The 25,123-nt window shown below is 38.2% G+C and overlaps 1 protein-coding gene across 1 annotated transcript in view; it reads left to right on the forward strand.

The window, feature by feature from the left end:
- The window catches only part of LOC126161309 (putative E3 ubiquitin-protein ligase UNKL), a 282,513-nt gene that overhangs the window by 60,361 nt on the left and 197,029 nt on the right, over positions 1 to 25,123 (forward strand). Inside the window, exon 6 of the mRNA XM_049917062.1 lies at positions 20,545 to 20,747. Within this exon, the coding sequence (XP_049773019.1) occupies positions 20,545 to 20,747 (203 nt within the window). The remainder of the gene's footprint in view (positions 1 to 20,544; positions 20,748 to 25,123) is intronic.

The raw sequence follows: 25,123 nt of genomic DNA on the forward strand, positions 1-25,123 counted from the left end.
CAGTTCTCAGCCATATCTGTAACTTTTCCTTTAGGAGTGGTCGGTTTCCTGACCGATTAAAGTACTCGGTAGTGAAGCCACTTTATAAAAAGGGAGACATTGATAATGTTGACAATTTTAGACCTATTTCTATGCCATCGGTGTTTGCTAAAGTTATCGAGAAGGTTGTATATACGAGGTTACTGGAGCATTTAAATTCACATAATTTGCTGTCAAATGTTCAGTTTGGTTTTAGAAATGGTTTAACAACTGAAAATGCTATATTCTCTTTTCTCTGTGAGGTTTTGGACAGATTAAATAAAAGGTTGCGAACGCTAGGTGTTTTCTTTGATTTAACGAAGGCTTTTGACTGTGTTGACCACAAAATATTACTGCAGAAGTTGGACCATTATGGAGTAAGGGGAGTAGCTTACAATTGGTTCGCCTCTTACTTTAAGAACAGAAAGCAGAGGGTAATTCTCCGCAATATTGAGAGTGGTAGTGATGTTCAGTCCCAATGGGGCACTGTTAAGTGGGGCGTTCCCCAAGGGTCGGTGCTGGGGCCACTGCTGTTTCTTATTTGTATAAATGATATGCCTTCTAGTATTACAGGTGATTCAAAAATATTTCTGTTTGCTGATGACACCAGCTTGATAGTGAAGGATCTTGTGTTTAATATTGAAACAGTAACAAATAATGTAGTTCATGAAATAAGTTCGTGGCTTGTGGAAAATAATTTGATGCTAAATCACAGTAAGACTCAGTTTTTACAGTTTCTAACTCACAATTCAACAAGAACCGATATTTTGATCAGACAGAATGGGCATATTATAAGCGAGACGGAACAGTTCAAATTCCTAGGCGTTTGGCTAGATAGTAAGCTGTTGTGGAAAGCCCATGTCCAGGATCTTGTTCAGAAGCTAAATGCTGCTTTATTTACCATTAGAACAGTATCTGAAATAAGTGACACTTCAACACGAAAAGTAGTCTACTTCGCATATTTTCATACGCTTATGTCGTATGGTATTATTTTTTGGGGTAATTCTTCTGATTCAAAAAGGGTATTTTTGGCTCAAAAACGGGCTGTTCGAGCTATATGTGGTGTAAGTTCGAGAACCTCTTGTCGACCCCTATTCAAAAATCTGGGAATTCTGACATTGCCCTCACAGTATATATTTTCTTTAATGTCGTTTGTTGTTAGCAATATTAGCCTATTCCCAAGAGTTAGCAGCGTTCACTCAGTTAATACTAGGCAGAAATCAAATCTGCATGTAGAATGCACTTCCTTGACTCTTGTGCAGAAAGGAGTGCAGTATTCTGCTGCATTCATTTTCAATAAGCTACCACAAGAACTCAAAAATCTTAGCAGTAGCCCAAACTCTTTTAAGTCTAAACTGAAGAGTTTCCTCATGTCTCACTCCTTCTATTCTGTCGTGGAGCTCCTGAAAGAGCTAAAAAATTAAGCAAATTCCAGTCTTACATTGTTGATTGTCTTCATTTAAACTTACGACTTGTCACCTGAATATGATTTTTTTTTTTTAATATTTCATTTTATCTGTTTCTAATATCGTGTTATAATTTCATGTATTGACTCGTTCCATGACCATGGAGACTCCTCCTTAATTTGGTCCCACGGAACAATAAATAAAAAATAAATAAATGTGAAATAAGGGAAAGCAAGCAGTCACTTATAGCAGACTGGTCTCGGGAGTGTAGAAACACACAATTCTGCTAGAGTTCAGTTGATATTCTTGACTAGACAAAGTCATCTTAAATTGTGATTCGAATTCAACATCTACTACATAACTACTCCTACAACTCGGAATTGCAGTCGAACTTCTTACATATTGACTATATGTCAAACAAGAAATCAGTCAGTAGCTTGCATCTTGATGTGAGACCGACATCCACTTCATATTCAAGCAATTAAAGAAAATGGTATTAAAACAGATTTAGTATATAATTGACATTATTGCTCTGTACTAGGTTAGAGTCATTCCTTGGAGCCGCTTACGGTGCAGGAGTATCGTTGCTACACTTGCAATGACATCAAGTGCGGTGCTACCATTCCTGTCACTACACAAAGTCCATAAGGAATAACTCTTGCAAATAAATATAACAGCCATGACAGAATGCACTCTGTAGTGAGCCTACACACCTAAAAAATAGTACTAACTCCGGAAATGACCTTCTTACTAAACTTTAGCAAAATACTCAACTATGTATGCTTGTTCATTTATGCATCGAGCTACTATGAAATTTTCCTATTAATCAAATGGTTTCCATTTTTGACATTTTTACCTGTAAAACAACAGAAAATCTCGTTTCCTTTCAACAGAAAATAGTAAGCACACTAACTTTTGAGGTTTTGTTCTTGTGAAATAAGTAAAATTATTAAATCTTTGAAAAATAAATTTTCTGTTGGAGCAGATGACATTTCTGATAAGATATTAAAACAATGTGGAGCTTTTACAGCTGATGTTCTGAGTCACATATGTAATGCATCACTGACTTAAGGTATTTTCCCAGACAGGTTAAAATATGCCATTGACAGGTCTCTCTACAAAAAGGAGGACACCACAGATGTCACTAATTATCGGTCAGTATCCTTGCATACAGCATTTTCAAAAATCTTCTAGAAAGTAATGTACTTGGGAGTGATTAGCCATCTCATCAGTAATACGATACTTACTAAATCACAGTTCGGATTTCAAAAATGCTGTTCCACTGAAATAGCAATATACAATTTCACTGTCCACTTCATAGAGTCTTTAAATAGTAAAATGTCACCAATAGGAATTTTCTCTGACTTTTCAAAAGCATTTGATTGTGTGAACCATTACATAATGTCACAGAAATTACAATTATATGGTATAAATGGAATAGCATACGAGTGATGTGAGTCATACCTACAGAACAGGTAGGAGAAAGTTTCCTTATATGGGTCAAGTGATTTAAATAAATCTAACTTGGGTGAAATTACATTAGGTGTTCCACAGGGTTCAATCATGCGTCCCCTTCTGTTCTTGATGTGTGTGGACGACCTCCCTTTCTGTCTGAAACAGGAAGCTGAACTGACACTGTTTGCTGATGATACAATGTTAATCCAGTAAAAGAAACTCCATTTGAAAATGATACAAATAAGGTCTTTGGAAAGGACAGTTGCTAAATGTTACTCCATCAAAGGAATTATGTGCCCAGCTTTGTTGCAATACAGACGTACAAATTATCTGATGTCTGCAATTTCATTTCGATACCAGATCGTTCTAATCGGATTCAGCCAGTCAGTCTTAATGTGGATATCGGACTATGGCTCTCTTCATATGATAGACAGGGTAAACCACATTCTTAATCGGACTGTTGAATCCAGATCACTTATCTATGACAGGGCCTGAATTATTAAACACTATGGAAAATATTGATACAATGTGCTTATTACAAATACGTTATTTAAATATAAATATATGAAGTAACGAGATAAGTTTATTTACAGGAGCAGAGCCCCACCCATCACAGCAGAGCAGTGCAAGATAGGTTTCAGGGCCAAGAGAGGATAAACATCAACCAGATAGAGAATATATATACAGAGGTAACAAGGTCATTGCCATGTGGACCTACAAATGCGAGCGACCTTTGGACGAATATAGAAAACTTCTGTCTGTAAACCATCACACTGCACTATTGACGACTTAATGAAATCAATGCCCCTACGCCTTCGAGAAATCTTATGTAATGACGTTGGGTGGGTTGGTTACTAAAAGTATACTCATCCACAAAACCCATGTGGACAATTATCTGATAATCGGTCAAGCTTTGCTTTGTTGCAGCTCTTTAGCATACAAGTCCATTTACTTTCAGTTTCCTCCTTACAATTCTTGCAATTCAAGGTAATTGAAAAATCTCATCCACTTGACGCAAACTGAGGAATTGTTTGGTGCATGTGTTGTTCAACACACAGTAGTCGTCACCCTCACAGCAATCAATCACTGTTTGTGTGTTTGCGTGTGCGTGTGTTTTCGTATTCACGCACAATCTGAATCAATACTATTAACATTAGAGAGACAACCAACAATAAATATTGCATCAAATATGACTGTAAAGGATTTTAATGCGATGGGAAGTTACAAACTGAATTTTTACCCAACCCACGACCTGCGTATTACGTTAAATAAGGAAGATGTATTAAATCTATAATATCATTAGGAGAGACAGTGAGCTCTTGTTGTTGCGGCTCGAGATAAGTGCAGCGATTAGCAGTGCCCAATGCCTCAGCGATTTGTTTATGTTGGCTGAGCATGGATACTGCAGCAGTCGCTTCACCATGAACAGAAAGAAATCACCTTGGCTCTGACTGCAGTGAGAGGACATCACTGCCTGCATGTTCTAATAGTAACCAACGTGAGACTCTACTCACAGGTGCCATGGAGGAATTGCAAAGGGTATCATGTCATTAGTCGTCGGAATATTTACCAGTGATGAAACGTCCACTGTATTTGAATCCCAAAAAAATGGGGACACAAAGTAATGTGAGATGATACCAAAATTTATCTAAGACGCAAAAATTAACTGCAGAGCTTTCATGCACGCAGTAGTAGCACACAAGGAAATATTATGTCTTTGAATCATATTTTTCATTTCCTCTTCTCATATCAATGCCCTTGTTTTAGTCTGAAGTGAGAAAATACACACTAAAAACTAAAGTTCCTGAGAAGCATATAAGTCATTTCCTCTTCTCATATCATAGCTTTTGTTTTAGTATGAAGCAAAACAATAAGCAGTTTAGGGTTCTGAAGCACAATATGACACCAGATTCTTATTGTAGGCGCTATCGGAAAAGCAAAAAGGAGGGAGCTGTCCATTCTTTTGTCCAACAGTCTGTTTCCTTTCGTGCATTACTACTGCTCGGAGAATCTTATTTAATGACTTACGGGCATCAAGTTCTTCAGCAGAATAAGCATTATGTTATTGTGCTAATTACGGTATGGGAAAAATGCAACGAAGACGAGTTCCCTTAGAGCAGTGAGGATATTTGCACATGTTTGTATTCAGCAATGACTGCCAGCTGCCACAACACTTCACAGAATCCATGCGGCAGGCAACATAACTGTGCGTGCACTTAAGATCTCATTCAGTAAGACGTCAGGAGATGGACGGAAATGTCAAATTAATGTCACTTTCAGAGTCATATTCAATCCAGAATGAGGTGTTATTAAGGTAGTTGAGCGTTCTAGCAATTACACTTTGATAATTCCCATATAAGTATTCCGATAGCCAAAAGTACCCATTAGTGTAAAACCGTCGGGAACTGCATTAATATCAAACTGCGAGAACTTGAGACAACGTGGACTCTTCTCTTCGCTGGGTGACCCATTACTGTTATTTAGGATTCTCTCCATCCTAGGCGTAATGCAAATGGAACTTGACATTCATGAGACACTTTCCGCTATTATTGACAAGCATCAGCAACTTGTAAATGCTGTGAGTTACAACTGTGTGATGATAATCGTACAGGTTTTCAGTGGGTGTGGTGGTGTTATGCTATCAAACTGCTTACAGTAACATTAATGGTGGCGCACATAATTTAGCGCTGCCTACGTACTTCAGAAAAGATAGCGTGGTGGCGTCGTCGCTTCTCTATATTTGGCATCAGCTTGAGTAATCCGATTTAACAAACATTCATGAGCTGCTAATGATACAGTATGACTATAGAGATCATCATGCGAGTATTACATTAATTCTGCAGTGAATTGCTTAACAGATATTACCCTCAGCTATTCAGCTGGATGACTCATTACATAGGTACTCTATGTTGCACTTGGTTAAGTGATCAGTTTGCTGCAATCTTGCTTCTACTGTTCGTAAATACTTGTATACTGACCATTTGTTATTTGACTAAATATGCGCTGCAATCCGATTCGCATGTATATGACATGGGTTAGCGCCGTCACAAAGCAATGACTAAGGGCTGGATGCCACTGAAGTCCCGTTACCTTGATGGCAAGACAAATGTTCACAAATCACCTCTAGAGCCTCAAAAAACAATTGCATCTTAAATATTGAAGGACTGATGTCCACACTGTCAGAGCGCGTTGAAATACAGAACAGCAGCATATGAAAACTTGTGACCGACTGGGATTTGAACCTGGACCTCCTGCTTACTAGACATACGTGCTGACCACTGCACTATTTTTTATTTTTTAAGTTTGAGAAGAGTTTCAGCACCAGGTAGGCGGAGGCAAAGAGGACAGGGGTAGAAGATCCGAGGCCTGGTCACAATGCCTCCCCTATACCTGTCACTGATTACCTGCATTATTCCCATGTATTCCATGTTTGTTCCCATATATGCCTTAAATTGTAGAACAAAATTGAAGTAGTAATTAAGGTAAAATAAATTACAGATTGCCGCCTCCAATTGCGTGCATTCCTTGTAGAACATAACTTATAACAGTCAAAAGGGTGACAGAAAAATACATAACAAACATTCATTCAGAAACGTATTCACAATTTAAGTTTTATGTACTGGATGCATACGAGGTCTGTAAGAAAGCCATATATTTTTCAACAAATGAAAGAAATTTCGGAGCTGGAGGAGTTTCAGCAAATTAGAACAGTTCTGACTTTAGAACCAACGTAAAAGAAGATTCCAGGAATAAAAAAAGTGAAAGAAAAGTATTCTGCTTCTAATCAATAAAACTGTTCCATCTCTTTGTGGCCCACATAATGCAATAGACAAAAAATTTTGAAACCTTTCCTTATATTTGTTATTCTTCTTCAGCTTAAAATGTTCTTCTGCAATATAAAACAGGTACTTTTCTAAGTTAGAAGTTTTGTTTGTTAACACATAAAACACAAACTGTCCCAGAATCCACGCAAAACTGTTATTCTTTGCGGACGGGTAACATTTCCAGTTGGGTTGTAAAGCTTCAGTTATCTGTATATGACTTTCTGCGGTTCTGTTGACAGTGCTAATTTCTTCCTATTCCAGTTCCAAATTCTGATACTATTTTCACATAAGAAAATGTGCGCTACAGTTTCTACAAGCTGACATTTGTCGCAGTATGGAGATGGTCTGAATTTGATTTTCCATAATCGTTCCACTGCGGGTATGGTTTCGTTTACAACGTCGTAACGTACGGCACTGACTCTAGTTGGTAGGATTTTACTGTTGATATTTTTTCAGATGTTAATCCAGTTTTTAGTAGGTTAATTTACCTGAATTGGGTTGTAAAGACGATGCCTGGTAATATGATCATAGACGGTTCTAGTGTTAGTTTGTGCTGGTGGAGGTCTTATACAGCTGCAATCGACATAGTACTTTCGGATGTAATCTAGGCTGGCACCTATATGTGCTACATTAACAGGAGCGTTCCTATCCCCAGGATCTAATGAGAGGAACAGAAGTTTCTTGATGCCTGTCTTAGTGGCATGTATTACTATAAAAGCATGAGTGAGTGCGTCACATTTAGATTTAATGTATTTAATTCCAAGTCCTCTGTTTTGCCTCTGCAAAGTCGCCGTGTGGAAGGATACTTCGAAGATGTTTTGTTTCCACACATACCAACACACTGCAGCTAGTATTTTGTGTGCGATGACCTGCGGTATCGGTAAGACTGCTGCGACATGATACATTTTGCTAAGTATGTATGTAATTACAAACTGAACTTCCTGCAGTCGGTCTAACGATCGCATGTCATGGTCCTTCAGCAAGGCTCCGATGACGTTAAGTTTCTGCTCTCATTTGTTCATAGCCATGCACTTGGGATTCGCTCTTAACCACAATCAGAGTTGGAATCTCTCTTCAGTTACATCTAACCAGTGCATACCTATTGCACTATTGTAAGAACTGAGATGCAGTATTTTGGATTTAAATTTTTGTAAATTTTTGGTAAGATCTTATGGGACCAAGCTGCTTAGGTCATCGGTCCCTAAGCTAACTCACTACTTAATCTAACCTAAACTAACTTACGCTATGGCCAACACACACACCCATGCTGGAGAGAGGACCCAAACCTCCGACGGTGGGCACTATCGGGACACAGCAGCCAACCTCTCTGCAGCACCTATCTACACATGATTCTCGTCAGACGCGAATTCATATCTTTGCCGCATACCACATGTGCGGTACCTCTCTCACCCCTCACCCTCACCCCCCCCTGCCCAATCCATTATCCATTATTCCACACTGTATTCCCACAAGGGTTTGGGCGATGACGTGCGTCTAGCACTGAAAACTTTCAATGACCCGTCGAGACCTGAATAATTATACAGGATGTTTCAGGAGGAATAGTAAATATTGTAAGAGGTGGTAGTATAGACAAATTGCAGAAAAAATGCCATATAACATGTGTCCAATTTTTATTGAGTACATACAGCTGGGTTCGTTGCATTTTCGTTTCGTATGTTGGTCCTTATAGGACCCAGTTGTCTACACTTCCTTGAAAATGAGCTTCCAGCGTTATTGGAAGAGGTTCTTTTGGCTACAAGAATTCATATGTTCCTCTAGCATGACGGGGCTCCTGCACATTCTAGTCGTCAGGTGACACATTATCCAAGCCTAACATTTCGCGGAAGATGGACCAGTAGATATGGGCACTTTTCTTGGCCACCAAGGTTCCCGGACCTTATCTCTTTGGATTTTTGCCTGCAGGGATGGTTAAAGGTGAAGTCTACAAAGGAAAAGTAAACCCAAGGGCCGATTTGATCATTCGGATTATGAATAGTGCAGCCCTCATAAAAGAACGCAAAGACAACCTCAGAAGAGCTACACATGGTGTTATCAAGTGAAGTCAAATGTGCATTGAAGTTGGTGGGAGAATTTTTGAAAATCAACTTTTAACGTCTTCATTTGCCTTTCCTTTGAGTTTGTTAGATTTGCGTACTAACAGCTGTATCTCTGTACTCAATTAAAAAGTGGACACATTTATTTGGAATTTTTTTATGCAATTTGTCTGTACTACCACCTGCTAAAATATCTACTATTCCTCCTGAAACACGCTGTATATGGATATATGTGTGGTGTCTGTCCTTTCGGACATGTTCAAAAGAAAAGACACTACGGATCCAGGTTCGAACCTGGTCAGGCACAAATTTTCATCTGACGCCGTTGTTCTGTTTTAACGCCCATGTCAGCCTGAACATCTGTCCTTCGATATTTAATTGATAAACAAGGCTGTCTATTTCGATTTATAGTGTCTGTTCTTTCGGAAATGTCCGAAAGCGCACACACACACACACACACACACACATTTTTACCGTAAGTGCTATTCGGAAAATGTTTGCAACTCAGTGATAGTGCCGGACTGGAGCTGCATCAACTTACTCATTTTACTAGGTATAGTTGTAATTTTCTGAACAATTCCTGTTTAATAAATGACAGCGACAGTGTCTCTCATCGTTTACTTTGTCAGAAACCTGCTTCTTTCTGTCCTAGCCTATACTAAAGCAATGAGTGATTGCTCACGTTCTTGATACCTCACTGGACGTGCTACTGCAACTGTAGCCAAAGATTCAAATCCCACTGGAAAAGTATGTTTCAAGTCAGATGGTTTTGCTCCTCCCCTGCTGTCATTGAAAATAATCACAACGAAATTAAGTATAGGAATCCTATGAAACGGTTGAGTTCATACTACGGTCCTGTGCAAATGAAAAAAGTAGTTTTTCACAATTATCAGATGGCAGATGGAATTTGTCAGATTCCACTAATTATGACTGCATTATTAATTGTTGGTTCACAGGCACTTTTCTGCCGCTTATTGTAACTGTTTTTAGAATGTTAGAACTGTAAGAATAGAATCATCAAATTTTCGCCATATGGAATATTCGAATTCACCTTAAGTCTTCACGTTTCGAGCAAAGGCAGAATATCCGTCAGAAAAGCTGACATCAAAAAGCCAGGCCATGCCTGTCTTCTCGCGGATGTGCCAATTACAGTGATCTCAATAACAATATTGTATAGCAAAGATATGTTACCAACTCAACCACTGGAGAAGCTCCAAAATTGTGAATCGCTTCTGTTGAATACGCTTTCAAGGTTTCGGTCCGATTAAGACAGTAAAACAAAAATAATTGTCCCTGTTATTAATTTATGACATTTAGTTTGCACTCAGTGCATCGATTTATTGCAAGTAATTACACTCTAGCCCCTGAACCTAGTTATAGAAATGTGAATAAGACTCATTGACATATAATGAGGATATTGCGGTCCTTGCCACCCGCAACTTTGAGATGAAGCTATAGTCGCATCTGAGGTCACTCACAGAACACATCAGCTGGTAACCTTCCTGGCAGTATAACTGAAGCTTGGCAACAGCGCATAATATGTTTGGCAACTCTGTTACCGACGAGTTACTTCCTTGATGGCACAGAACTATCCTGCTAAATTCACTTGATATTATCATGTCATTTCAATTGAATAATGTTATTTTCTCTTGACATGTGACATAAGGATATCAGTTACTGCTTTTGAATCAACGAAAGTCGTTCCACGGGGGAAATACAACTGCTCTCATCTCTTACATTGCGAATTATATGCCATAGCGGCTACTGAGCCAATAAGTACATCAAAGACACCACAGCCTGTTCGCTAGCTCCTAGGTTATGTGCTTGAGTGTCAGGTGCACGCTGCCTTTGTTCGCCTTTCGATACTCGCAAAAAGCCACATTTTTAATTTCTTTGTGGCAGAGCTACAAGTAGGCAGATAAAAATTCAATGAGGGAATCGTAAGACAACACTCGAGCATAATTCGTCTTGCACCTTTTAGTTTAGATTAGATTAGATTTACTTTCATTCCAATTGATCCGTAGTGAGGTGGTCCTCCAGAATGTAGAACATGTCAGAAAAACAACAATACATGACAGATATTTACAACTCAAACAAATAAGCTAATGTACCATTCCAAGAATCATTTTACAAATAATAGTGCACTGAATTTAAAATAAAAAACTTTGTTTTTTATTTATTTATAAGGTTATAAACATGTAATACAACTACTATAATACTTATTTACAATGAACACATTACTGCACTGAAATTGTACAGAAGTTATATCCACACACACACACACACACACACACACACAAATCAGTTGGTTCTACTGAGAAATTCATCAATGGAGTAGAAGGAGTTGGCCACCAATAAATCCTTGAGGCTTCTCTTAAACTGAATTTCATTGGTAGTTAAGCTTTTTATAGCTGCTGGCAAGTTATTGGAAATGTGTGTTCCTGAATAATGCACACCTTTTTGTACAAGACTAAGTGACTTTAAATCCTTGTGAAGATTATTCTTATTTCTAGTATTGATTCCATGAATTGAGCTGTTGGTTTGAAAAAGTGATATATTTTTAATGACAAATTTCATTAAAGAATAAATATATTGGGAAGCAGTAGTTCGTATCCCTAGTTCCCTAAACAGGCTTCTGCAGGATGTTCTTGAGTTCACACCACATATAACTCTTACTGCACGTTTTTGTGCCAGGAAAACTTTAGCTTGGCTTGATGAATTACCCCAAAAAATAATCCCATATGACATTATGGAATGAAAGTAAGCATAGTATGCCAGCATTTTCATTTTTTGTTCCCTATGTCTGACACAATTGGCATTGCAAATAGAGATTTGTTATGTCGCTTCAGCAGTTCTGTGGTGTGCTTTTCCCAGTTGAATTTATTATCAAGCTGTAATCCCAAGAATTTAACACCATCCACTTCTTCTATCTGCTTGTAATCATTTGTTAGGCATATACTCGTGGAACACTCCTTGCAAGTTCCGAACTGCATGTAGTGGTTTTTTTCAAAGTTTAGTGACAAGGAATTGGCTAGGAACCAGTGATTAATGTCCACAAACCCTTAGTGTCAGAAACCTTATGGTACTGCTAAACTCATAATGCCACTTTTGTTTTCTGCCGACATTTTTTGTTGTTGTGAATACATAATTTTATCTATGAACTGCCACATTTTCATAATATTTGCGAATGATGCAGGACATGAAGTAAATACAGACATTTTCGAAGTCAAAAGTCAGTAATATCCTACTAACTCGTGTTAAAATAGGCTCAATCGTCTTACAGATACGTAATGCTTTATTAAGATAGACTGCCGACATGATGTTTCTGTCCATTAGTTTACTGAACATAACAGTAATCATCAAAGAGAAATTAATCAACAGAAGAATTTTCTTTCACGATATCTAAAACAATCTGATAATGCTAAAGTAGTGTACAAATTCTATGCCTGCAGAAACCTACTGGTTCTAACGATGTCATTAAAGTAGTGTAGTTTGAAGAGTATTTTCGTCTAGAAATGAATTGCCTTGACGGTTGATCGATCAACAGCGGGAAAGGTAAAATTTTATGAGTATATGACGAGAAGGACAAGTACTTGAGAGAGAACTTCCCTATCAATTGCCTGAGAGACGACTTTGCTGTCAATCTCCTGGATAGTTTTGTTTCTCAAATGAACAGAGTGCATTATCATGCAGTAGCACAGGTGATGTAGTTTTGTTGCTCGATTTTCTTACACTTTCTTGGCAACAAATTCCAGCTGTCATGCACACACCCCTTGAGGCAGAATTCGTAGCCCAAAACACACTTTTGGTGCTATCAGATGTAAAATATTATGTTCACACTACTCTTTGCTCGAGTTTACGTCTTTTGGTGGGGCTCAGCCTTTCATTTCTTCTTAGGAAGTTAACGATAAAGGCATCATAACACGTCACCACTAACAGTACTGCATAGGAATGCTCAATGAGCGACCGCGTACAGGTGACCATAAGTTTAGAATGCCGGACGATTACCACTAGACCACGGGCCCGCACAATCAGAAGACATCTAGAAAGTAGACAACACTTCCTCCTGACACTTCCGCATCTTACAGTGTTGCCAGATTGTGCAGATTGCTGGACTTGGTTTTGTCAGGGGCATTCTGTTTTATTGGGCACCTTAAGTGAACGGTTCAAACTTAGTTTCTGTGGCGGCTGGACGGCAGTTAATTTTTATGTGTAAGACTGTACATTGCACACATCTCCTCCTCCTCCTCCTACCCCTGTCCTCATTCCCCCCTCACCACCTCCTCTTCACCCCCTCTAACCGTCCCTTCCTCCCCCCTCTCTGTCCATCTCGTCCTTCCCTCTGTTCATCTACTCTACCCCTTCTCTCTGTCCATCTCCCATGTCACCACACTTTCACCCCCACCATCCAATGGGAGGTAGTACTTACCCCTATAGTACTTCTTTACATATAGTAAGTAGTATATGTACCAAGTTGGTTGAAATTGATCCATTGGATTAGGACAACATGTGTAACATACATACATACATCCGTTGTCATATTATATACAAATTCTTCATTTGAACATTATGAAACACCTTGAAGAAAATGATCTATTGACATACAGTCAACACGGTTTCAGAAAATATCATTATTGTGAAACATAGCTGGGTCTTTACTCATAAGAGTAATGAATACTATCTTCAGAGGATCTCAAATTGATTTCATATTCCTAGATTTCCAGAAGTCATTCCACACCGTTCCTCAGAAACGGTTTCTAATCGAATCTAAAGAGTATCACCTTAGTTCATGTGACTGCATTCGTGATTTCCTGTCTGAAGGGTTACAGTTCATAGTAACTGACGGAAAGTCAGCGAATGAAACAGAAGCGATATCTGGTGTTCCCTGATGAAGTGTTACAGTTCTTCTGCTGTTCCTAATCCGTGTAAATGATTTAGGAGCATCACTCTGTAGATTGTTTGCAGATGGCGCTGTCCATCTACTAAAGAGACTGCCCACACTATGCTTGTCTGTCCTCTTCTGGAGTATTGCTGCCCTGAATGGGAGAGTTTCACAGATACGATTCAAGAGTTGGAGTTTCTATCATTAAAACAAAGGTGTTTTTTGTCGCAGTGTGATCTTGCAATGAAATTTCAATTACTAACTTTTCCTCCAAATGTGAAAATATTTTGTCGAGTCCCAAATATATAGGGAGAAATCAGAATGTGCACGGAAAGATGTAGATGTTTGTTTTTCACATGAGATTTGAGAACGGATAAATCTGAAAGTTGTTCAGTTCACTCCCTGTCAATCACTTGCATATGAATCACAGAATAGTCATGTAGATGTGGTTCGAGTAGTCATGTAGATGTGGGGTTCGAGTAGTCGTGTAGATGTGGGGTTCGAGTAGTCGTGTAGATGTGGTTCGAGTAGTCGTGTAGATGTGGTTCGAGTAGTCGTGTAGATGTGGTTCGAGTAGTCGTGTAGATGTGGTTCGAGTAGTCGTGTAGATGTGGTTCGAGTAGTCGTGTAGATGTGGTTCGAGTAGTCGTGTAGATGTGGTTCGGGTAGTCGTGTAGATGTGGTTCGGGTAGTCGTGTAGATGTGGTTCGGGTAGTCGTGTAGATGTGGTTCGGGTAGTCGTGTAGATGTGGTTCGAGTAGTCGTGTAGATGTGGTTCGAGTAGTCGTGTAGATGTGGTTCGAGTAGTCGTGTAGATGTGGTTCGAGTAGTCGTGTAGATGTGGTTCGAGTAGTCGTGTAGATGTGGTTCGAGTAGTCGTGTAGATGTGGTTCGAGTAGTCGTGTAGATGTGGTTCGAGTAGTCGTGTAGATGTGGTTCGAGTAGTCGTGTAGATGTGGTTCGAGTAGTCGTGTAGATGTGGTTCGAGTAGTCGTGTAGATGTGGTTCGAGTAGTCGTGTAGATGTGGTTCGAGTAGTCGTGTAGATGTGGTTCGAGTAGTCGTGTAGATGTGGTTCGAGTAGTCGTGTAGATGTGGTTCGAGTAGTCGTGTAGATGTGGTTCGAGTAGTCGTGTAGATGTGGTTCGAGTAGTCGTGTAGATGTGGTTCGAGTAGTCGTGTAGATGTGGTTCGAGTAGTCGTGTAGATGTGGTTCGAGTAGTCGTGTAGATGTGGTTCGAGTAGTCGTGTAGATGTGGTTCGAGTAGTCGTGTAGATGTGGTTAGAGTAGTCGTGTAGATGTGGTTAGAGTAGTCGTGTAGATGTGGTTAGAGTAGTCGTGTAGATGTGGTTAGAGTAGTCGTGTAGATGTGGTTAGAGTAGTCGTGTAGATGTGGTTAGAGTAGTCGTGTAGATGTGGTTAGAGTAGTCGTGTAGATGTGGTTAGAGTAGTCGTGTAGATGTGGTTAGAGTAGTCGTGTAGATGTGGTTAGAGTAGTCGTGTAGATGTGGTTAGAGTAGTCGTGTAGATAAGGTTAGAGTAGTCGTGTAGATAAGGTTAGAGTAGTCGTGTAGATAAGGTTAGAGGAGTCGTGTAGATAAGGTTAGAGGAGTCGTGTAGATAAGGTTAGAGGAGTCGTGTAGATAAGGTTAGAGGAGTCGTGTAGATAAGGTTAGAGGAGTCGTGTAGATAAGGTTCGAGGAGTCGTGTAGATAAGGTTAGAGTAGTTGTGTAGATATAGGTGAACCTACTTACAGTATTTAAGTTTTAGTCTCTCTCTCTCTCTCTCTCTCTCTCTCTCTCTCTCTCTCTCTCTCAGCCAGTCTAACCACATCCTAGTAACTGATCTCTTCTTTTAGTCCAGTTGAGCCAAAGACTTCTTTTTCTCTGTACTTTGATCAGTATCTCTCCATTAGTTATTCGATGTACCCATCTGATCTCGTGTAGCACCAGATTTCAAAAGCTTCTATTCTCTTTTTGTCTGATCTGTTTATTGGTCACGTTTCACTTATGTTCGAGGGTACACTGTATACAGTTACCTTCTGGAAAGACTTCCTGACACTTTAGTTTACATTTCAAGTTAACAAAATTTATTTTTAAGAACTGTTTTTTTCTTTTCATTGCTAGTCTGCATTTTAAATCATATCTGCTTTGGCCATTGTCAGATATTTTGCTGCAAAATAACAAAATACAACAACTGGTTTTAGTGTCTCATTTGATAGTATAATTCTGTGAGTGTCACCTGATTAAACTAGAGTCTGTTACCCATTTTTTACTCTTATTGATGATCTTCGTACAACCTTCTATCAAGGTGACTTCCGTTCCATTCATGTGATTTCTTCCAAATCCTTTGTCCAATAGAATTTCATCATAGGAAAACTTCAAAGTTTTTGTTTTTATCCCTGAACTTTAATTCCATTTCCAAATTTCTCGTACCATAGTTAAATTCAGTATCTATTGTTTTATCCACAGATTTCTACTAGAACTTGTCTTTTTGCCTATTTGATTCTCAGTTGCCTTCACTGTTTCATTTGTCAAAGTTACCCATTCATCTTCTGTTGTTTCCGTTCCTGTGTTTCAGTCAGTCATTGCCTAACACTGTGTTTGAAACTCTGATCAAATTCTCATACTTTCAATTTATCCAGGTCCCATTTCCTTAATTTCGTATTTCTCTGCAATTCCTTCAGTTTTAATCTGTAGTTCATAATCAACATATGGACAAAGTCCACATCTGCTCCCTGCAAATATCTTAAAATTTAAAATCTGGTTTCAGCATCTCTGCCTTACCATTGTGCAATCTGTCTGAAACCCACTTTCTGCTGTTCTCTTCCATGCATGCAAATTTATTTTGTTATTCATAGACCATGTAAAATGATTAAATTGTGCTCTGTGCAAAATTCCACTAGGGTCTTCCTCCTTTTTTGCTGTACCCTCTCCATCTCCCTCTCCCCTTGCCCCTGTCCATGTTCTCCTAAAATTTTCCTATATATTCCTTTCCTGCTATCAAACTTCACTCTCTGTCACAATTACAACAGCTGAATAATTTTCTTTATCTCATCGCACATTCTTCCGGTCTCTTCATCTGCAGAGCTTGTAGGTGTTTAAACTTGTACTACTGTGGTGGATGTTATCTTCGTATCTATCTTCACTATATCTGTTTTCATTGTAATGATGTATTCGTTATGCTGTTTATAGAAGCTTATCTACTCTCCTGCATTCGTATTCATTGTTAGACCTACTCATCTTACTTCATTTTGTGTTAATAACACTGTACTGATTGGACCAAGAGTACTGTTCTTCCTGCCACAACAGCACTTGACTATTCCTCATGATATCTAGCTTAAGTCTATCCATCTCTCTCCTTAAATTTTCTAATGTGCCACCTCAATTGAGGGATACAGCATTCTCTGTTACAGCCCATAGGGCAGCAGGTTTGTTCCTCTAGAAAAAACTACTTCTGAGTAGTTCCACCTGGAGATTCGAATGGGGAATTATTTTAACTCCAGAATATTTTACCAAAGAGGATATGATAATCATTAAGCCATACGAAAGAGCTGCATGTGCACATATTAACAAACAAATACATCCCTACATGAAAATCTGATGTTGTTATGATCAAATCTGAACATAGTTCATCATCTAACTCGTAACTAGTACAAATCAGTTATTGTGGCTATTAATTGCACAAACTATCAAGAGCCCTAAATATTCGACAGATATGATGTAAGACTGTTATAAAGAAAAGATATTATGCCAAACAAGCCACAGAAGGAAAATAACTAGTGATGGGAGTTCTGCAAAATCTTTACAAAATCAGATTGCAGTCAGAAAGGACGAAATGTGACAGCCTTCTTAATTGGACCAAGAAAGGTGGCACAGTGGTTAGCACACTGGACTCACATTTGGGAGGACGACGGTTCAAACTCGCATCCGGCCATCTTGATTTAGGTTTTCTGCGATTTCCCTTAATCGCTTTAGGCAAGTGCTGGGATGGTTCCTTTGAAAGGTCACGGCTGACTTCCTTCCCCGTCCTTCCATAATCCGATGGGACCAATGACCTTGCTCTTTGGTCTCCTCTCCCAAATCAAGTAACCTATCTTCTTGATTGGCCTCTCACAAAGACACGACACAGTCGTGTGCTGGAGTTCAGAGTGACTATTGCTGGTGGGTTCAATGTTTTGCTGTCAAACTCTGACCGATACACTTTTTTAGTTCCCCGCCCAGATTTTGTGTGGCATCGAGTTATATCATTCTCTGGTGTGGTGGCAGAAGTGATTGATATTCTTCTCCTCCCTCTCACACTCTCATTATAACAATTTGTACATTATTACAGAAAACAAATTTGCCAATTATAATTACAAAAATTATCAGCAGTTGCAAAAAAATATCATCATCCAGTAGCTGCAAGTGAAATACATTGAATGTGGTACCAAATCAACCACAATTCTTCTGTTTCTAAGGAAATATCTTCGAAATACACTGCATAAACAGTGTTGATTACATTTTAGTTAATTACACATGACTTACTCCATCCCAAATCTTCTTAACATGTTTATTGTTTCAAAGATACTGTACGTATGTTATTTTTTGGTGTCACTTGCATTATTTTGTTGTTTGAAACTGAATAGTTCTAATTATAAAGAAACAGATTGATTATACATGTTCCTAACAATGGATGGATGTAATATTGACAAGTATTTTGACATATTATTGAAAGTTACTTTTCAGAGTTCGAAATGTGAAATTACTTACACGGGTTCAACCTAATGAAATAATAATTAATCAAGAAACCTGAATTAGCTGTAGTGTCATGTGAAAGAGGAGGTAAATTAGTTCACGGAATCATATGAAGAATGAGCTGTTAAGTTCCAGTGTCCCTCAGTGACACTGGACTCATTTGTTCTTTTGTCAGGAGGATGTCCTGTTAGCTTTACCAGTAGCTCATTATCTCTATCAGTAATTTCATCCTGCTATTGTGCTGATCCTCATTGTTCTTAACCATTATGTCAGATTCTGACCTCAAAGTATTCTGTGATCTGTGAAAAGTGTTTATGTTTGATAAAATTTATAATTTGTGTATGATCGATAAATTTTATGATCGCTGTTACTTTTAAATACTGTGTTGCATCTTCTAAGTTAGCCATACAGTTAAACCCTGTTTTTTCTTCATATGTGAACTTTGTCTTCTCTGCATCTTCTTCTGCATTGGCAGCCATGAACCTTTCTTCTCTTACCTCAACTTTCTAACAGTAATAGAAAGTTTGTCCTTAGAAATCAGATTATATTGTTCTTCCCTTTACCAGATGGTAACCTTCATAAACTATGACATTACACGTGTACTGTTTGACATGAATAACAACTTTTTTAGCTCATATTACAGATAAAATATATCTTCTAGTTTCCTCTTTTGTTTTTGACATATTATCATGATACTCATATTCCATGGGGCACTCTACATGTCTGAGCCTGGGGAACATAGGGTGGAGTAAACTGCCAAACTGCCAGGCACCACAAAGAATAGACGAGTTGCAAACATTGTCCCGCCTCACAGATGTGCTGCATCCATCCAGACCCGTGTACCTGCAAAAATATGAAATAAACTTACGAACACAATGTGAATCTAAATCACTTAAGTAGTAAAATAAATTCTACAAATGTCACGACCATCATTCATCCATCAGGTAGATGATGACAAACATGTCACTTTCCCCAAACTGATATGCTTTACCACAGTGAGCCACTCCAAAAATACCGATGGATGCCTGATGTGTAGTTGACTTACTGGTTCACTTGAATACTTTGAGTTGCCTTGATAACAATTTAAAATGTTAAAAGTGCGTCCAATTGCTTCTTTGTATCACAGTGCTTTTATATGAATTGGAGGTGACTCATTGGTAGTTTTGTATCCATGCCTCTTTTGACTGGACAGACCATAAGTGTCTGGCATTGTTGAAGTTCTGAAGTACCTGATGTCACTGTAAAACTGTGTCATATAGTCAGTAGATTTTTATGTTGAATTGGAGAGTGGAGTTGCCACTGAAACCCAACACTTAAAACTAAAACTTTATTGCATGAACATAGTGGTTTGTGGAATAGTGTCTCTGAAAACAGAGGAGGGGGGGGGGGGGTGCATAAAGTAAAATATGTAATGGAAACTGATTAAAAAATTGCTGCTTAAATAATTAAAAAAGAAATTTTGAAAGAAATTGGTAAGTAGTCATATCCTGAGTGAACTTAGCTGGCGTTAATATCAACAGACCTTCAGTATTCAGTACATTATTAGATTAACATTCATAAATTTATGTACATCCTTTTCCTGTTACCGCTATTATGCATAGAGATTGGTATGACAATACTGGTTCCGGATCGCCCATCCTCTCTGCTCACGCAATTTCTTCTTGTTTGCTAATAACTTTCTTTAATGTACAATTTTTTTTTTTTAACTCGGTGGAACTCGTAATATGTCCGCCTGTTATTGCTTATAGAGACAAACAGGTGAAGATTAATCGATTGAAGTGCATATCTCTCCTTATTTGTTTGTATGCCAGTATTATCTAGGGTACAAAATTATTAGAAAAGAATGAGAGGAGGAAAAAAAATTATATGATTCTGTACATTGTGTAGCTTAATTTCCCAATGAAGGGTCAATACTCCTATATTTTATTTTAAAGGCAGTTGAAGTATTTAAAATAGTACAGAATTTTGGTGACTAGAAAGTCACAGGATTTCCCAGAACTTATAAATATTAAATTACCGATGTCGACAGGATGTGGGGCTAAAGATACATACCTGAATGGTGCTACCTAGTGGCTCTTAACTCCAACCCCAGTCTGAGTTATACACAGACTATTTGAAATAGATAATTAATAGAAATAACATCTTGCTCAGTATCTGTTTCATTTCAGATCGACACCTTGTCCGAGTGTCAAACACGGTGACGAATGGGGTGAACCAAGCAATTGCGACAACGGTGATCAGTGTGCATACTGTCATACACGCACTGAGCAACAATTTCACCCTGAGATTTACAAGTCGACAAAATGTAATGATGTTCAAACTGCCGGGTACTGCCCTCGTGGTGTCTTTTGTGCATTTGCACATGTTGAACGTAAGTATATGTTTGGGCACCTCATTCTTTGGATTTTAACATGTCTTTGTATTTTTGTCGTGTAAGTCTTGTTTTTGTAACATCTCATGCTGAGATATGATTGGTGGTATTACCCACTTACACATTTTGCTTTTGGGTAATTTTATATGAACATTCGCATTTGCACCCAATGAACATTGGTCAAGTTTCATGTTCATCGAAGTAATACTGGCTGTGGTATAATCACTTGCTTAACTCCATACACAACTTTGACAAGAGTTAACGGGAATTTCTGGCAGCTCGGGAAATATTTTGTTGAAAGAAGTGAATGTTGGCCATCTTGTACAACTTCATGTATTATCTCGAAAATAATAACAAAAAGAATTTTATGAGCCATCTTCACCCATAAAATGTTAGACAAATTCACCTAAAAGAATCGGTGCCCAAAAAAATTTCAGTTTTGTTTCTTATGTGTCAGGGACTAATGGTATGCCAAATGGGAACTTGGCATGTAGTAACCTAAAAAAAGCATTCTTCTCAAATATAAATGTGCCTCTGTCCAGTACTAAATAAATGAAGTCCAAAGTTGAAGATTTTGTAAAAAGATACTAAAATTATTTTGCAGAAAAGACTGTTCTATAAAACTTTTCTATCTGGGCTCATTAGAAAGACTATGACTTTAACTGGCAAAAAATGTACATTTGATTATCCAACATGGGTTAACAATGCTAGATAATGTGAATCAAAATTGGGCGGAAAAAATCACATTATGAAAAAAAAAATCAAATTTCTCATAGAGTAAATGCATGCTGAACATGAAACTTTATATGCAATAGGTCATTATCATAAGGATGTGAGATATAAAATTTCATCCACCTAATATTTTTCAATAATCTACAAATTCATCAAAAATGACGATTATTGTGAAATTAGGGTACACTAACACTTCTTTTACAAATACCATTTTCTAGTAAAGCTTCAAAGCAGTCTCATTCAAAAGGATGTGTTTTAAGCCTCACCAGGGCTATCCAGAAAAACCGCACTGTGAATAAAGGTTTAACTTTGAGATCTTGTATCTCGTTGATTAAAGGCACAATAAACATGAAACTTTGGACGCAACAAATAAATATCATTCACATACTGCTTTCTGAATTTCTACAAAATTGGAGCAAACTTGATTTTTTCTTACAAACATTGCATACCGTATTTACTCGAATCTAAGCCGCACTCGAATCTAAGCCGCACCTGAAAAATGAGACTTGAAATAAAGGGAAAAAAAAAATCCCAAATCTAAGCCGCACCTGAAATTTGAGAATCGAAATTCAAGGGGAGAGAAGAGTTTTAGGCCGCACCTCCAAATCGAAACAAAGTTGATCCATTGTAATATGAGACACAATTTAGGTCGAACGAATGACGATACAGCTACAGTAGTTTGGTTCGAGTCGTAAGCTTAGCAGTTAAGCTTTACCATGTAGCCATTGCTATGCGTCAGGCGCTCCGTCCGTATTTATACGGATACCCTTCCTTTTTCACGTGCTTCGTCTGGTTTGAATCGATTGCTTATTTTGCTTTGATCTGATAAGCGCCGTTTTCTATGTTATAGGTGTTTACGTCAGTCACTCTAAGCTGAAAATGCATTACTATACTGTGTCATGCATTGTTTGTCGCATTCTGATAGTGCGTGTTTACGGCCTGTCGCTGCTCGCGGCATGGCTTGCTTTTGTGCGCGCTACCGCCGCCTACAATTAAAAAAAGAGAGGAATCGTCTCATTAGCGAAACAATGGCAAGAGACTGCTATTTGTTGTTACTTACACTGCTGCTTTCTTTGATAATGATCAACAAGAACCAAATAATAGACTGCATATGATAGAACATGTTTTGAATGAGAGTTTGGCGAAAATTTTTCTCCGTTTGAAAATCTTTGCGGCCGCTTCTTTAGTACATCAAATTCTGCACAGAAATTAGTCATCTTAGATTTAAAAATCTAGTCAGTTGCCGTGCTTCATTTCTGACTATATCACTATTAGGCATAAGAGTAATACGAATATAAACATGACACGATACGTATATTCTTCCGCGTTTGCTGTTGTCTCACTCTAGTTTCGTAGTTTATTAGGCAGACAGGATTTAAATGAGATAGAAGCAAACACGAAAGAATACATGGCAAAATGTTTATATTCATATTATTCTTATGGTGAAGAGAATACTGCATGTGATTCACATTTCATCAGGTTCCTATTAGCAACCGTCTCTTCTCACAGGTAGGAAAAAATTCAGAACGTAGAGTTGGCCATATTGACAAAAATCCCTGTCTTGCCAGTCGGATTTTCGTAGTACATTGAAATTCTGCTACATTCGAAGATGAACAATACGGAATTTGTATTTACTTTGTTGGATAATGTATGAAAATGCAGTGGTCGAAACTCGGGCGGAGAAAAAAAGCTCGTCTTCCAATTTTTTTTTAAATTTTATTTACTGACGCAGAGGTTTTGGCGCCAGTATTTATCTTTGTGACTACAAAGGATGCCCGTGTAGCGCTACATATATTCGACGACAGAAGTTAGTTGTGGCGGCACCTACCAACATTTTTCAGAACTTCCGCTTGCTTTGCACTCGATTCTAAGCCGCAGGCGGTTTTTTGGATTACAAAAACCAGAAAATAAGTGCGGCTTAGATTCGAGTAAATACGGTAGCTTGTAGAGCATCTGCTGTCCGTAATTGATTCCATACTAACAACATTTGGAAAGGTATATTTTCAAGCATTCAGAAACTTAAGTTTCAATTTCCAGTGTGCACTAACAATACCTGAAAGTGACTGACAAATATGAGGGAATGTACCATGGCCACAAGCTATAATGCAGCAGTCTGTTGTCCATGTTTCATTGCAATTGGTTTTCATTTTTAAATCAACAATTAATTTCTCAGTGGATTGCATTGGTCCGTGGTGACATTGTCGCTACCAGTTCAAGAACATGAACAGACCACCCCTTTGCCATTAGGGTCACTCAGTAGCTGTGCAGTTCCAGACAGGGGTGGGTTTATTCATCCAGGTTCTTAACCTTTTGATGGGAATGAATTTCAAACTTAGAGTGGGTGCCTTGCAGTTTGTACACCCCAGTTAGTATTAACATTTTTAACTGTAGGAAAAATAATCTTTATATGATCACTACCTATGTTTTAATTGACAAAACATAACATTTCATAGCTGTTTAAAAATAATTTTTTATTTATTTCTTCACACTTGTCTATTATTGTCATTGTGATTTACAAGTTGCCAATATTCTTTGTTCCTTACATGTTGTTGTTGCTGTCGTTGTCATCATCTTTTTTAAGTAGATCCCAATTGCACTGATTCATGTGAAAAGAAAGTAACAAGAGAAAACATTAGGAAACTACTGCATATGATTGTGAAAAAGTTCATCAACTTCCATCTGCTGCTCAGTTTCACACTGCACACATTGTGTGTCTGTGCCACTATATTTCTGGCATACATTTTCCTGCACTTCACACATACTGTGTTTGTTCTGTTGTTTTTATGCCTGTCGCATATGTGACAAATTTCAGGTTTTTCTGGTTCCTTGTTCTGCTCATCTTCATGCCTATACTTGGTCCAAAAGGTACGAATATTCTTGGAAAATGTTCAAAGTAACACTCGTTGGTTCAAATGTTCTTTCATTAGGCCAAGAGTGAGATGTTTAAAAAAGTTGTCTTCTTTCTTTCTTATCAGAATTGTTGAATTTGAAAATAATGTTTGCATTTCTCCCAACAATATCTAGATGTCTGTAAAAAGTGCAAGTGGCCATTTTTGTGTAATTCTTTAAGTGCTTCATGATGACCACATCTGATCTACAGTGTCTACTCCTCTTTCGGTAGCAGTGTAGTACAGGACCACTCTCTGTTTCTTAGTCTCTCGATCTATTACATTGCTGTGCATTGTCGATAAAAAAATCACAGCTTTGTTCTTTGTAGGAAAATGTCGAGATTGTACATAGTTCGTCTTGAAAACTGAAGAGACATGATTGGACTTCTGTGGTTTTATTTGCTTGGAATTCTGCATACTTAAGTAAAATAAAGATTACTTTGAAGTGGAAGAAAAACACAAATATAGAAAATATTTACATCACGAAGTGCATAGCAGCAAACACACCGCAAACACAATGCTCACTTTCCGAACATCAGTAGTGACCAGACTGCTGTAAGGGTGAATTGCACAAATTTAGCAAGCGGTGACATGTTACAGGTAACAAATACATGTTTTGGCATTCATCCAAGTGTAATGCTAACTGTGATACTAACAGAAAACTAAATCTTGTGGCCAATTGCTGCAGGCGTGCTCACCGAAGAGTTAATTTTGGTCCAAAAGCCTTGTGGTCGTACCAGTTGGCTTACGGAGCAT

The sequence above is a fragment of the Schistocerca cancellata genome, chromosome 2 (assembly GCF_023864275.1).
Source record: "Schistocerca cancellata isolate TAMUIC-IGC-003103 chromosome 2, iqSchCanc2.1, whole genome shotgun sequence".
Taxonomy (NCBI): domain Eukaryota; kingdom Metazoa; phylum Arthropoda; class Insecta; order Orthoptera; family Acrididae; genus Schistocerca; species Schistocerca cancellata.